Source organism: Rhincodon typus, chromosome 27, assembly GCF_021869965.1.
Source record: "Rhincodon typus isolate 14 chromosome 27, sRhiTyp1.1, whole genome shotgun sequence".
Lineage (NCBI taxonomy): Eukaryota > Metazoa > Chordata > Chondrichthyes > Orectolobiformes > Rhincodontidae > Rhincodon > Rhincodon typus.
This window is the reverse complement of record NC_063358.1, coordinates 44,316,111-44,329,158: the sequence shown is the minus strand read 5'-3', so window position 1 is coordinate 44,329,158 and position 13,048 is coordinate 44,316,111. Positions and strand designations below refer to the sequence as shown.

Below are 13,048 nucleotides of genomic sequence, written 5' to 3'. Positions count from 1 at the left end.
ATTTACATTTGGGCTTATTAGTGACAGGCAGCATGGTTTTGTGCAGGAAAGGTCATGTCTTACCAACTTGATAGAATTCTTTTGAGGAAGTGACAAAGTTGATAGATGAGGGAGGGGCTGTGGATGTCATTTTCATGGACTTCAGTAAGGCGTTTGATAAGGTTCCCCATGGTAGGCTGATGGAGAAAGTGAAGTCGCATGGGGTCCAGAGTGTACTAGCTAGATGGATAGAGAACTGTCTGGGCAACAGGAGAGAGTTGTAGTGGAAGGGAGTTTCTCAAAATAGATAACTGTGACCAGTGGTGTTCCACAGGGATCCGTGTTGGGACTACTGTTGTTTGTGATATACATAAATGATCTGGAGGAAGGTATAGATGGTCTGATTAGCAAGTTTGCAGATGACACTAATATTGGTGGAGTAGCAGATAGTGAAGGGGACTGTCGGAGAATGCAGCAGAATATAGATAGATTGGAGAAAAGGCAGAGGGAGTTCAATCCAGGCAAATGCGAGGTGATGCATTTTGGAAGATCCAATTCAAGAGTGAACTATATGGTAAATGGAAAAGCCCTGGGGAAAATTGATGCAGAGAGATCTGGGTGTTCAGGTCCATTGTACCCTGAAGGTCGATAGAGTGGTCAAGAAGGCATACAACATGCTTTCATTCATCAGACGGGGTACTGAGTACAAGAGTTGGCAGGTCATGTTGCAGTTGTATAGGACTTTGTTTTGACCACATTTGGAATACTGCATTTGGAATTTGGAAAACTTCCTTTTCAGCTTCTGCTACTGTGTTTGCTCTCATCCAAGAGTTTGCTTCTACCTTTTCATCCTCCATCTTTACTTCTTCAGCTGAGATCAAGATAATTTCAGTGTTGCTAAGGCAAGGGGCTGACTGCATTTGCTGGGGAGTTCTGGTCACCACATTACCAAGAGGATGTGGATGCTTTGGAGAGGGTGCAAAGGAGGTTCACCAGGATGATGCCTGGTATGAAGGGCACTAGCTATGAAGAGAGGTGGAGTAGATTAGGATTATTTACATTAGAAAGACAGAGGTTGAGGGGGGACCTGATTGAGGTCTACAAACTCATGAGGTATAGACAAGGTGGATAGCAAGAAGCTTTTTCCCCAGAGTGGGGGACTCCATTACGAAGGGTCACGATTTCAAGGTGAGGGGAAAAGTTTAAGGGAGATATGCGTGGAAAGTTCTTTACGCAGAGGGTGATGGGTGCCTGGAATGTGTTGCCAGCGGAGGTGGCAGAGGCGGGCATGAAAGCGTCAGTTAAGATGTATCTAGACAGATAGATGAATGTGCAGGGAGCAGAGGGATACAGATCCTTGGAAAATAGGCGACAGGTTTAGCTAGAGGATCTGGATCAGCGCAGGCTTGGAGGGCCCAAGGGCCTGTTCCTGTGCCATAATTTTCTTTGTTCTTTGTTCTACCCTCTAACGATAGCTAATTTTAACTTCTGAGGATGGGTCACAAGTCCCAAAACGTTAACTCTGATTTTTCTTCAGATGCTGCCAGACCTGCTGAGCTTTTCCAGCAACTTTGATTATTTTTTGCCAGTATCTCCTGCGTCTCAATTTTCACCTTTTTTGATTATCTCTACAAACTTATCTTCTAACAAGTTTTTTTTTGGTCAGAATCCTCTTGCTTAGTAAATATTGATACAAAGTATTCCAGCCTTATGCTGGAATGTGTGTCATTTTGTCCTGAATAGTATTCACTCCACTTCTTACTACCTACATATCAGTGGAAGGTTTTTGCTTTCCCTATTCTTTTAAAAAAAAAAAACAGGTTTTCACCAGTTTTTATTCCTCATAATCTCCCCTCTTAATCTATGGTGTTTGACCTGGTTCTCACTTGAATATACTTGACGTGCATATACACTTTGGTTGTAGGATAACAATGTGTAGAGCTGGATGAACACAGCAGGCCAAGCAGCATCAGAGGAGAGGGAAGGCTGACGTTTCAGGTCTGGACCCTTCTTCAGAAAATACACTTTTGTTGTGTTCTGTTGCAAAACTGCTTTATTTTATGCATTGTATATACCTACATCATACATTTTAGTGTTTCTATCCACGTGACCCAGAGTGTTTTCTCATAGTTAATTTAGCTGCCATGGCCCCTCTTATGATTCTCACCGCATCCTAACATCTGCTATTCCCAGCATGACTCACTGCTTCTGGGATATCCCAGAAGTAACCAGCATCCCTGGTACCATCTTTAAAAGGCTGCTGTACACCAAGACAAGCACTGTCAGTCTGGAACTGCCCTGCATTTGTTCTTGTCATTCGGCCTGGATATGGCAGACAAGGGCAAATTAGCATCTCATTTTGTGGACAGGATCCCGGAGGAACTGGTGGACACAGCAGTGAAGATTCAGGGCATTCTCTTACCCCAGGACGAGTAGAGGAGGTCACCAGACCAGACCATGTCAGAGTTGTCACCCAGGTCATCCATCTAGAGGAAGTGATCATAATGCATCGGAGCAGATTTAAGCTATTCAGCCCATCAAGTCTGCTCTGCCATTCACTGAGATCATGGCTGATCTGATACATCTCAACTCTACCTTCCCGCCTTTTCCCGATAACCCTTGATTCCCTTATTTAAAATCTGTCTTAGTCTTGAATATCTTTAATGATGCAGCCTTGACAGCCCTCCGATGAAGAATGTCAGTGATCTTCTACACACTGCCAGCTAAGTGGCACTGTATCTCTAAGAGTTCAGACACTGTTTACTGCATTGACCTCCCACAAAGGCTCATGCTCTACCACCCTCATTATTACCTGCAACATCTGCCTCACTTGCTGTTATCCACTCATTCTGCATGCCCTCTGTGCTGCCTACTCACTAGTTTGGGACAACTTCCCACCTGTACCAAAAATAACAGTTGTTCCATCTATTTCCATCTCCCTTTATAGAACATAGAACAGTACAGCACAGGAATGGACCCTTTGGCCCAGGATGTGGCACCAGACATGACGCCAAGTTAACCTAATCCCTTCTGCCTGCCCTTGGTCCCTCTGTATATTCATGTGCTCATCTAAAAGTGCCTTAAACGTACCTATCTTATCTGCCTCTTCCACTACCCCTTCAGTACATTCCAGGCTCCCACCTCTGTGGGAAAAACTTGTCCCTCATCTCCTTTGAACTTTCCCCCTCTCACCTTAAATGCATGTCCCTTAGTACTAGACATTTCAACTCGGAGTGGGGGGGGGGGGAAGAAGGATTCTGATCAATCCTATTTATGCAACTTAATTTTAGAGACTTCTATCAAGTCTCCTCTCAGCCTCCATCACCCAGAAAAAGCAACCTGGGTTTCTCTAGCATCTAATTCAGGCAGCATCCTGCTAAAGCTCTGAGCCCTTTCCAAAGCATCCACATTCTTCTTGTAATGCGGTGACCAGAACTGAATGCAGTACTCCCTTGTACTCAATTCCCAGACCAATAAAGGCAAGCAAGCCATATGCCTTCTTTACCACCCTATCTACTTGTGTAGCCACTTTCACGGAGGGAATGCCAAGATCCCTCTCTACATCAATGCTGTTTAGGGTCCTGTCATTAACTGTATTCTTTTCCTTCAGATTTGATCTCCCAGAGTGCAGAGTATCTCACACTTACCCAGATTAAACTCCATCTGCCATTTCTCCACCCATATTTTCAACTGATCTATATCCCGCTGTATCCTTTGACAACCTTCTACACTATCCATAACTCCACTGATCTTTGTATTGTCTGCAAACTTACTAATCCACCCATCTACATTTTCATCCAAGTCATTCATATATCACAAAACAGCAGAAGTCCCAGTATGGATCCCTGCCAAACATCACTACTCACAGAACTCCAGCCAGAAAAACACCCTTCCACCACTACCCTGTCTTCGATGGGCAAGCCAATTCTGAATCCAAGCTGCTGAGTCACCATGGATCTCATGCATCTTAATTTTCTGGATGAGCCTACCATGAGGAAGTTTGTTGAAAACCTTACTAAAATCTTTGTAAACAACATTCACTGTTCTACCCTCAATGATCACCTGTGTCACCTCCTCAAAAAATTCAATCAAGTTAGTAAGACATGTTCCGCCCTGCACAAAGCCATGCTGACTGAGCCTAATTAAGCCATGCTTTTCCAAATGGGCGTAAATCCTAACCCTAAGAATTCTTTTCAATGGTTCCCAACCACCAATGTGAAACTCACTAGTCTATAATTTCCTGGATTATTCCTATTTCCCTTCTTGAACAGAGGAACAACATTAGCCACTGGAGAGGTCCCTGGAGGACTGGTGAGTAGCTAGTGAGGATACAGAGATCTTGGTCAAGGCCCCAGCAGTCTCCTTTCTTGACTCTATGACTTGCAGACATATCCAACTTAATGCTCTTCAAGAGACCCAACACCACTTCATCCATGATCTCAAAATGCCCTAGCACATTAGTATGTTCCACACCAATCTCTAACCTCCAGATCCTTCTTTTGGATGAATGCCAACACAAAATACTCATTTAGGGTCTCATCCATATCTTCTGCCTTCAAGCACAAGTTCCTTCCTTTATATCTGTGCCTCATTCATTCTAGGAAGAAACCCACAATAGGCCAATGCTAGAGTACTGCTAGTGTGCAGTTCTGGCATCAGAGGAGATATGTTATTGCACTGGAGAGGCTGAAGAGGAGATTTGCTAGGATGTTTCCTGGGCTGGAGAATCTCACTCAAGAAGACCGGGGTTGTTTTCCTGGGAGCAGAGGAGATTGAGCGAGCACATGATTGAGATGTAAACAGAAAAACTTTTCCCCATGATGGAGTGATCAATGGCCAGAGGGACATAGCTTGAAGGCAAGGGGCAGAGGGTTTAGAGGAAGTGTGAGGAAAACTTCTCATCCAGAGGCATGTAGGAATCTGGAACTCACTGCCTGTAAGAGTGGTAGAGGCAGAAACCCTCATAACATTTAAGAAACATAAACAGCCTAGACAGATTCTAATTTAATGAGGAGTGGATCCTGACTCCGACTGCCCCAGTGGCTGACAAGGTGACTAGTCAAACTCTTTTCTCCAGGGTAAGAGTCCAAAACTAGAGGGCGCAGGTTTGAGGTGAGAGGGGAAAGATTTAAAAGGGACCTGAGGGACAACTTTTACACACAGAAGATGGTGGTGTACATGGAATGAGTTCCTAGGGGAAGTGGTGGAGCCAGGTACAATTACAACATATAGTCCTGGGCAGAGCAGTTGCCACAAGAAACTACAGAAGGTGGTGTGCACAGCCCAGACCATCACGGAAGCCAACCTTCCATCCATTGGACTCTATTTACACAGCTCGCTGCCGCAGAAAGGCAGCCAAAGACCCATCGCACCCTGGTAATGATCTCCTACAACCTCTTCAGACTTCTGTATCTTCTGCCTGACCGAACATACACACAAGCAAGTTCAGGAACGGCTTCTTTCTGACTATTGTCAGACTGTTGTATGGACTCTAGCCTCAAATAATGTAACCTGTATGCCTCTAAGTCTTTTTGGTTTGTACATCTTTTGCTTGCTGTGATCTGCCTGTACCACTCGTAAACAAAGCTTTTCACTTGATTTTTTTGATTGCTTTTATTGTCATTTGTAAAGAAATAAACCAACATTTAAAAGACATCTGGACAGGAACATGGATAGGCAAGGTTTACACGAATAGGGACCAAACCCTGCAGTAGAACTATTTCAGGTAAGGAAACCTGGTTGGTAAGGACAAGTTGGGCCAAAGTTACAATGCTGTATATTTTTCTGAATCTTGTTTGTAGATCCGCTGGATTCAATAACTCTACAAATCAATCAGCTACTCATTGCTTGCTGAATCTTAATTTGTAGACTAGTAACCAATTATTGATTTTAAAAAAAAGGCCCACTGTCTGCCAACAACTGAGTGATTGGCTCTCCAGATCATCGCCAGCTCAGAAGCTCTGTTCACTGCAGTAAATGCCTTCTTAAACACTCTGTCTGCATATGATTGTGAACTAGTCACCCTGTGCAGCCTGAAATCCAATGAGTGTATGCAAAGAAAAAAGTCTGAGACGCAACATTCTGAACAGCACAAGAACATCTCAACACACCCTGTGAACAGAGATCAATGAACTGCTTTCTCATTTTTTCCCTTTCTCCATGACATCTGTTTTTTTGTCATTGTCATGTGCAGTGATTGTGTGTGCGCATGTGTGTGTGCGCACATGCGCACACACACACACAGGGAGAGTTTATAAAGTGTTACTAGCATTTAAGCAGCAGAGTAATATTCCACAAGTTCATAATTGTTTACTTGTAGCTGGAGTTTATTTACTTGCAATTGTAATCCTTGATAAGTACAGAACTCCAAATAATGCTTTCTCATAACCTAAGTCTAAAAGAGGGGTAAATTGGACAAGTTTGTCTACTTCAATAAAATCTATATAATAATTCCATTTTATCAATCTCAACCTTCAGTCCCAGACCACAGCTCCTCCCATGACCCCTCTTGCTTTTTCTCCCAATCCCTGCCACATTACATTACCCTACCTCTTAAACCCTCTCAACCCTGTCTATGTTTTTGATGCCTTCCTCCCTTTTTCCCCATTTCTTCATCTCATTGTCTTGTTCTTTCTTCCTCCTGCCTTCTCTTTGCCAGGTCCAGACTCTCCACTTTGTTTTACTGCCAGTGGAACAAAATGCAGACCCTCCCCCACCTCCAGGATTGAGAGGCTGTGAGGTGTTGTCTGAAATTTACCTGTCTGGTGTAGAGTCGGCAGTGCCAGCAATGCAGCAGGAGAGTGCCCAGCTGTGTTGTAAGCACGGACACAGATGTTGCCGTCTCCTTTGGGACTTGAGATTCTGCAGCTCAAACTCGTCGTATTACACAAAGTGACTTCAGGATGATTGGCATCAGATTCACATCCATATGTCACTCTGTAGCCTTGGATCCTCCCATTCATTTCAGACTCCTTCAGTTCCTGTTACAACATTGCAAATATATTCAAAACCAAAGCACAGAAAAGCAAAGCAACCTTTGCCAAAACCTGCACCGATCAGCTGATTGACATTTGTCCAACTTGCCACAATCATTTGTGAAAATGTGTCAGGTTTCAATAGCATCTTAAACAGGGGTGGCATATTCACAGAGTAGCCCTAATTCCAGTAACCACATCCTGGCCACTATATCCCTGCCCCAATTAACATCTCCCTTACCCTGGCCCCAAATCACTCATCATAACCTATACCCAATTAACCCTCCCCCTGCCTTGACCCAATTAATCTATCACCAACCCAGACTCAACTCACCAATAACTTAGCCCCAATTAACCAACCCCTTGTCTTGACCCAATTAACCCATCCCAAATCCTGCCAGTGAACCCTTACTCTGCCCCAATTAATCTACCACTAACCCAACCTCAATTAACCCACTCCTAATAATGCCCCAATTTACTCAACCCCAACTACTGCTGTCTCAGGAGCCATGCTGAATTTGTGTACTGTATCTTGTAGATGGCGCACACTGCTGCTACTGAGCATCACTGCTGGAGGGAGTGGATGCTTGTGGATATGGTGTCAATCAAGCATGCTGCTTTGTCCTCGATGGTGTCAAGCTGCCTGAGTGTTTAAATAACTCCACAAAGGCTGGTATCCCATTTGCAAGTCACCCTTTTTTTTTTCAGTGCATAGTACATGGTACTGACCCAGCTAGCTCCTAGAGTGCAAAGAATCCCTAACACTCCTGTTTATATCAGTCAGCCAGGACTCCCTGATTGGACCAGGTCAACAGCCCCAATCATATGCTATTGAGATCCACCTGGTTGACCTTGTTCCAATCACTACAAATGTTGCTGGAGCTGCACCCATCCAGTTAAGTGGGAAGCATTCCATCATACTTCTGACTTGTTACTGTAGATGGTGGATGGGCTTTGGGGAGTCAGGAGGTGAGTTGTTCACTGCAGTATTCCTAGTCTCTGACTTGCTCTTGTATTCGTTGTATTTATATGGCTAGTCCTGCTTAGTTTCTCATTAATTGTAAACCCCAAGATGTTGTTTGTGGGAGATTCAATAATGGTAATGTAACTGTATGTCAGATGGCAATTGTTAGATTCTCTCTTGTTAGGCATGGTCATTGCCTGGTGTTTTGCGAATGTTACTTGCCACTTGTAAGCCCAAGTCTGGATATTGTTCAGATCTTGTTCAATTTGAAAGTTTCTATGGAATGCTTCAATACCTGAGGAGTTGTGAATGGTGATGAGCATTGTGCAATCACGGTAGCGGATTTCAAAACTAGAGGGCACAGGTTTAAGGTGAGAGGGGAAAGATTTAAAAGGGACCTAAGGGATAATGTTTGCACGCAAATGGTGGTGCAATGGCCTAGTGGTATTATCGCTGGACTATTAATCCAGAGACCCAGATAATGTTCTGGGGACCCGGGTTTGTATCCTGCCACGGCAGATGGTGGAATTTGAATTCAATAAATATCTGGAATTAAGAATGTAATGATGACCATGAATCCATTGTCGATTGTCAGAAAATCCCATTTGGTTCACTATTATATGTTAGGGAAGGAAACTGCCATCCTTTTCTGGTCTGGCCTACATGTGACTCTAGACCCACAGCAATGTGGTTGACTCTTAACTGCTCTCTGGGCAATTAGGGATGGGCAATAAACGCTGCCTAGTCAGCGATGCCCTCATCCCATTAATGAATAAAGGATGCATGGAATGAGCTGCCAGAGGAAGTGGTGGAAGTTGGTACAATTACAACATTTAAAAGGCATTTGGATGGGCATATGAATATCTGGAATTAAGATATAACATAATTCCTACTTGAATAGGAAGGGTTCGGAGAGATATGGGCCAAATGCTGGCAAATGGAACTAGACTAATTTAGGGTATCTGGTCAGCATGGACGAGTTGGACTGAAGGGTCTGTTTCTGTGCTGTACAGCTCTATCCCTCTATGACATTGATATGGATTGTAACTTGTTAAGGTCCCAGCCCTGATCCTTGTGGTACCCTACAAGTTGTAGCTTGACCAGCTGAAAATGACATATTTATTCATATTCTCTGAGTGAGTGAAATCTTATAAGAGCCTGAGCAGTGTAGTCTATGGTGGGATATGTGGCAGAATTGAACAGAAAGTCCAGCTAACCGACTTAAACATCAGGAGCAACTCACACCATCTTTTATATTTTTAACAAGGAGCAGGGAAGATTCTGTCTTGGCAGTCGTGAGTTGCAATTTGACCCTTGTTGTTTGTTTGTTAAGTTGATTGTCAAATGCCTTGTTAGTGCCACAAGTCACCTCATTAATGTACACACTCCCATATTAGCAAACTCATCAAAAAAGCTAGACAACAGGAAAACAGGAAAGCAGAGTGAATATTTGGTGGATTCAGCTCACTGTGTGTTCTAAATGAACTCCTGGGCATCGACGTCTCTGGCATATTCCATAGCCAGTAATCACATGCACCCCACAATGACATCTGACATGCGCCAGCTTCTAACAATCCTCATGATCCACTTACAGGAAACTTCTGCACATCAATTCTGCACCTCAGGCTGCCCCAGTAACTCTCATTGTGATGCTGCAGCAAGACCACTATGTTCTCAGGGACACACGCCCAGCTCATTGATTGGACTTGGCTGTATCTCCAGGCTCTTCACTCACTGAAATAGCACCCACTCACTCTGGGCCTACCTGGATGTTCAGGGCATTACTGACTTGCATTGCCTTGCCTTTTTGCACTTTTCTCCCTCAGTCAGGAATACCAGATTTATATTAATGATGTTGCCATGCTGTTTAGTGCAGACACAAATGCCGGAAGCTTCTCGTGGTTATCAGCAGGCCTCAGTCAAGTCTAGAGGGATAGAGGTTGCTCAGGGTATCTCTGCACATTAAGTCATGGGCAGCCTTCAATACTCATCCAGATCCTGCTTGGGGTAGTCAGAGTTGGGATCCTAACCTCATAAAGGATGAGGAATCAACTGTCAGGCAGCACACCACCATCTGGACTCTTTCTTCCCATTATGGACTATTTTCCCCCTTGGAAATGAGATAGAGGCAGGTACGACGGGAGATGAAATAGAATTATACAGTACAGAAGAGGCCCTTCGGCCGATCAAGTCTGTACTGCCACAGCTACACTAACCTGCGCTAGTCCCACGTTCTAGCTCTAGGTCGATAGGCTTGAATGTTATGACATTCCCAACTGCTCATCCCAGTACTTTTTAAAAGGTTATGAGGTTTCCTGCCTCAACTACCCTCCCAGGCAGTGAGTGGCACAGCTATTACAACTGTGCTGCCTATTGCCTCATTCAGGACACCTCCCCACCTGCACAGACTAAGGGTGTTAGAGCTTGGGATGGATGAAGGCGATTTGGGGAAGTAGTATTGACAATATTGAGAGTTGTAGAGCAAGGGCCTTGCTGAGAGATGGGCTCAGTAGCAGAGACAGAGTGAGTGTGAGGTCTCACATAGGAGGAGAGAACATGATGAACCTTCCCCAGTCAGAATGGAAAGGGAGATTAACCTTCTTCCTACAGCATAGCTTTCTGGAGGAATGTCCAGAGACTGCTTTAATCCAAGTGGATACCTCACAGCAAGCTGGCATGGTCTGGTGTCATGGCCACCACATGAAGACCTGCCTATGCAGCACCCCATCCAGCAGGACTCCGCCCACAATGCAGAGCACCAACTTCCACATCCATCTTGTCTGGAGTCAATTTCAGGAGACAGCTCTGAACTGACAGTGTGTTTCCAGGTACACAAGAGGCTTTTAAAGATGGTGTAGGAGCAAAGGATGCTGGTAACTTCCAGTATATCTGCTGAGTGCTGAGTTGTTGTGGAAACAAAACCTGGTGAGATGGGGTAGAAATCAAAGTCCTTAGGGTGTGGTGGGCAATTAATGAGGTGAACCTGAGCACAAATCCCTCCAAACAGCTCGCTTCAACTGAGGTTTAGATGCAAAAAAATGTAAGATTCAGCTCAATAAAAACCGAAAGAACTGCAGATGCTGTAAATCAGGAACAAAAACAAAGTGGCTGGAAAAGCTCAGCAGGTCTGGCAGCATCTGTGAAGGAAAAAACAGAGTTAACGTTTCAGGTCTGGTGACCCTTCCTCAGAACTGGTGATAGCTGGGAAAACGTCAGTTTATATGCAGAAAATAGGGAGGTGGGTGGGGTAGGGAGTAAACGATAGGATAGAGCCCAAAGAAAGAGAAAGACAGTTGGACAGACAAAGGAGTTGCTAATGATCAGGCTGGGAGGGCGAATAGTTGTTAATGGAGACTGTTAGTGACTAACAACAGGGGGTGTGTAATGGCAGGCTATGTGGTAACAAGGTCTGGTGTGTGGGGTGGGTGGCTGAGACATGGGAGAGTTTAGGTCCTAAAATTATTGAACTCAATATTGAGTCCAGAGAGTTGTAGGGTCCCCAAGTGGAAAATGAGGCATTCTTCCAGCTTGTGTTGGGCTTTGCTGGAACACTGCAGCAAGCCAGAAACAGAGATGTTGGCCAGGGAACAGGGTGGTGTGTTAAAGTGGCAGGCAACAGGCAGTTCAGGGTCTTTTTGGCGAGCAGAATGTAGACTGCAAAGCAGTCACCCAGTCTACACTTCGTTTCCCCAATGTAGAGGAGACCACGTTGTAAGCAGCGAATGCAGTAGACTAGACTGTGGGAAGTGCAGGTGAACTGTTGCTTCACCTGAAAGGTATGTTTGGGCCCTTGGATACTGGGGAGGGAGGAGGTAAATGGGCAGGTGTTGCACCTTCGCCGGTGACAGGGGAAGGTGCTGTAGGGCTGTGGGAAGGTGTTGGGGGTGAAGGAAGTATGGACCTGGGTGTCCCAGAGGGAACGGTCCCTGAGGAAGGCAGACAAGGGAGGGGAGGGGAGTATGAGTCTGGTAGTGGCATCTCGCTGGAGGTGATGGAAATGGCGTCTGATGATCTTCTGGATGTGGATGCTGGTGGGATGGTAGGTAAAGATAAGGGGAACCCTATCGCTGTTGCGGGAGGGTAGAGAAGGGGTGAGGGTGGAAGTGTGGGAGATGGGTCAGACCTGGTTGAAGGCCCTGTTGTCAATGGAACTGGGGAATCCTCGGTTGTGGAAGAAGGTGGACATTTTCAGAGGCTCCCTTGTCGAAGTTGGACTCGTCTGAACGTGTGACGGAGACGGAGGAACTGAGAGAATGGGATGGAGTCTTTACAAGAAGTGGGGAGTGAGGATGTATAGTCCAGTTAGCTGTGGGAGTCAGTGGGTTGGAATGGATATTGGTGGCCAGAAATGGAAACAGAAATGTCGAGGAAGGGAAGGGAGGAGTCAGAGATAGGCCAGGTGAAAGTGAGGGCAGGGTGGAAATTGGAGGCGAAACTGATGAAGTTTCCCAATTCCAGCTGTGACAGGGAAGCAGCACTGATGATATCATCGACGTATCGGAGAAAGAGTGGGGGCCGGAATAGGACTGGAACAAGGAATGTTCCACGTACCCTCTTACCTGAAGAAAATGAGAGGAGTTGAAGGAGAAGTTGTGTAACATTCAGCCCTCTATTTTCAATTCACCAACCAATGTCTAACCATGCTAATATGTTGACCCTACACATTAACTTTGGTTTTGTGCTACACTCATTGGTATAGCATCTTATCAAATGCCTTCTTGAAGTCCAAGTACTCTACATGTGACAGATGTTAGGCTAACGTTAGGCTAGTTTCCGGCTTTCTATCGTTCTCCTTTCTTGAATACAGGAGTTACTTTCGTTACCTTCCAATCTGATGGGACCTTTCCAGAAACTAAGGAATTTTGGAAAATGACAACTGATATATCCAATACCTCACCAGTCACTTCTTTTAACTCTACTTAATTGGACAAGCCATATAAATACCGTGACAACAGCAGCAAGTCAGCAGCTAGGAATTCTTTGGTGAGTAGTTAACTTCCTAACACTCAAAAGCTGAGAACCACAACTCAGGGATAGCAGGTGCTGGAGAATCTGAGATAACAAGGTGTAGAGCCGCATGAACGCAGCAGGCCAAGCAGCATCAGAGGAGCAGGAAGGCTGACGTTTCGGG

The 13,048-nt window shown here is 45.0% G+C and overlaps 1 protein-coding gene across 1 annotated transcript in view; it reads right to left on the bottom strand.

Moving 5' to 3' along the window:
- LOC109922499 (granulocyte colony-stimulating factor receptor-like) overlaps positions 1–13,048 on the bottom strand; it is a 214,078-nt gene that overhangs the window by 54,412 nt on the left and 146,618 nt on the right. The window contains exons 9-10 of the mRNA XM_048612970.1: positions 8,213–8,268; positions 6,737–6,959 (exon numbers count right to left, since the gene is read on the bottom strand). Of these exons, the coding sequence (XP_048468927.1) occupies positions 6,737–6,959; positions 8,213–8,268 (279 nt within the window). The remainder of the gene's footprint in view (positions 1–6,736; positions 6,960–8,212; positions 8,269–13,048) is intronic.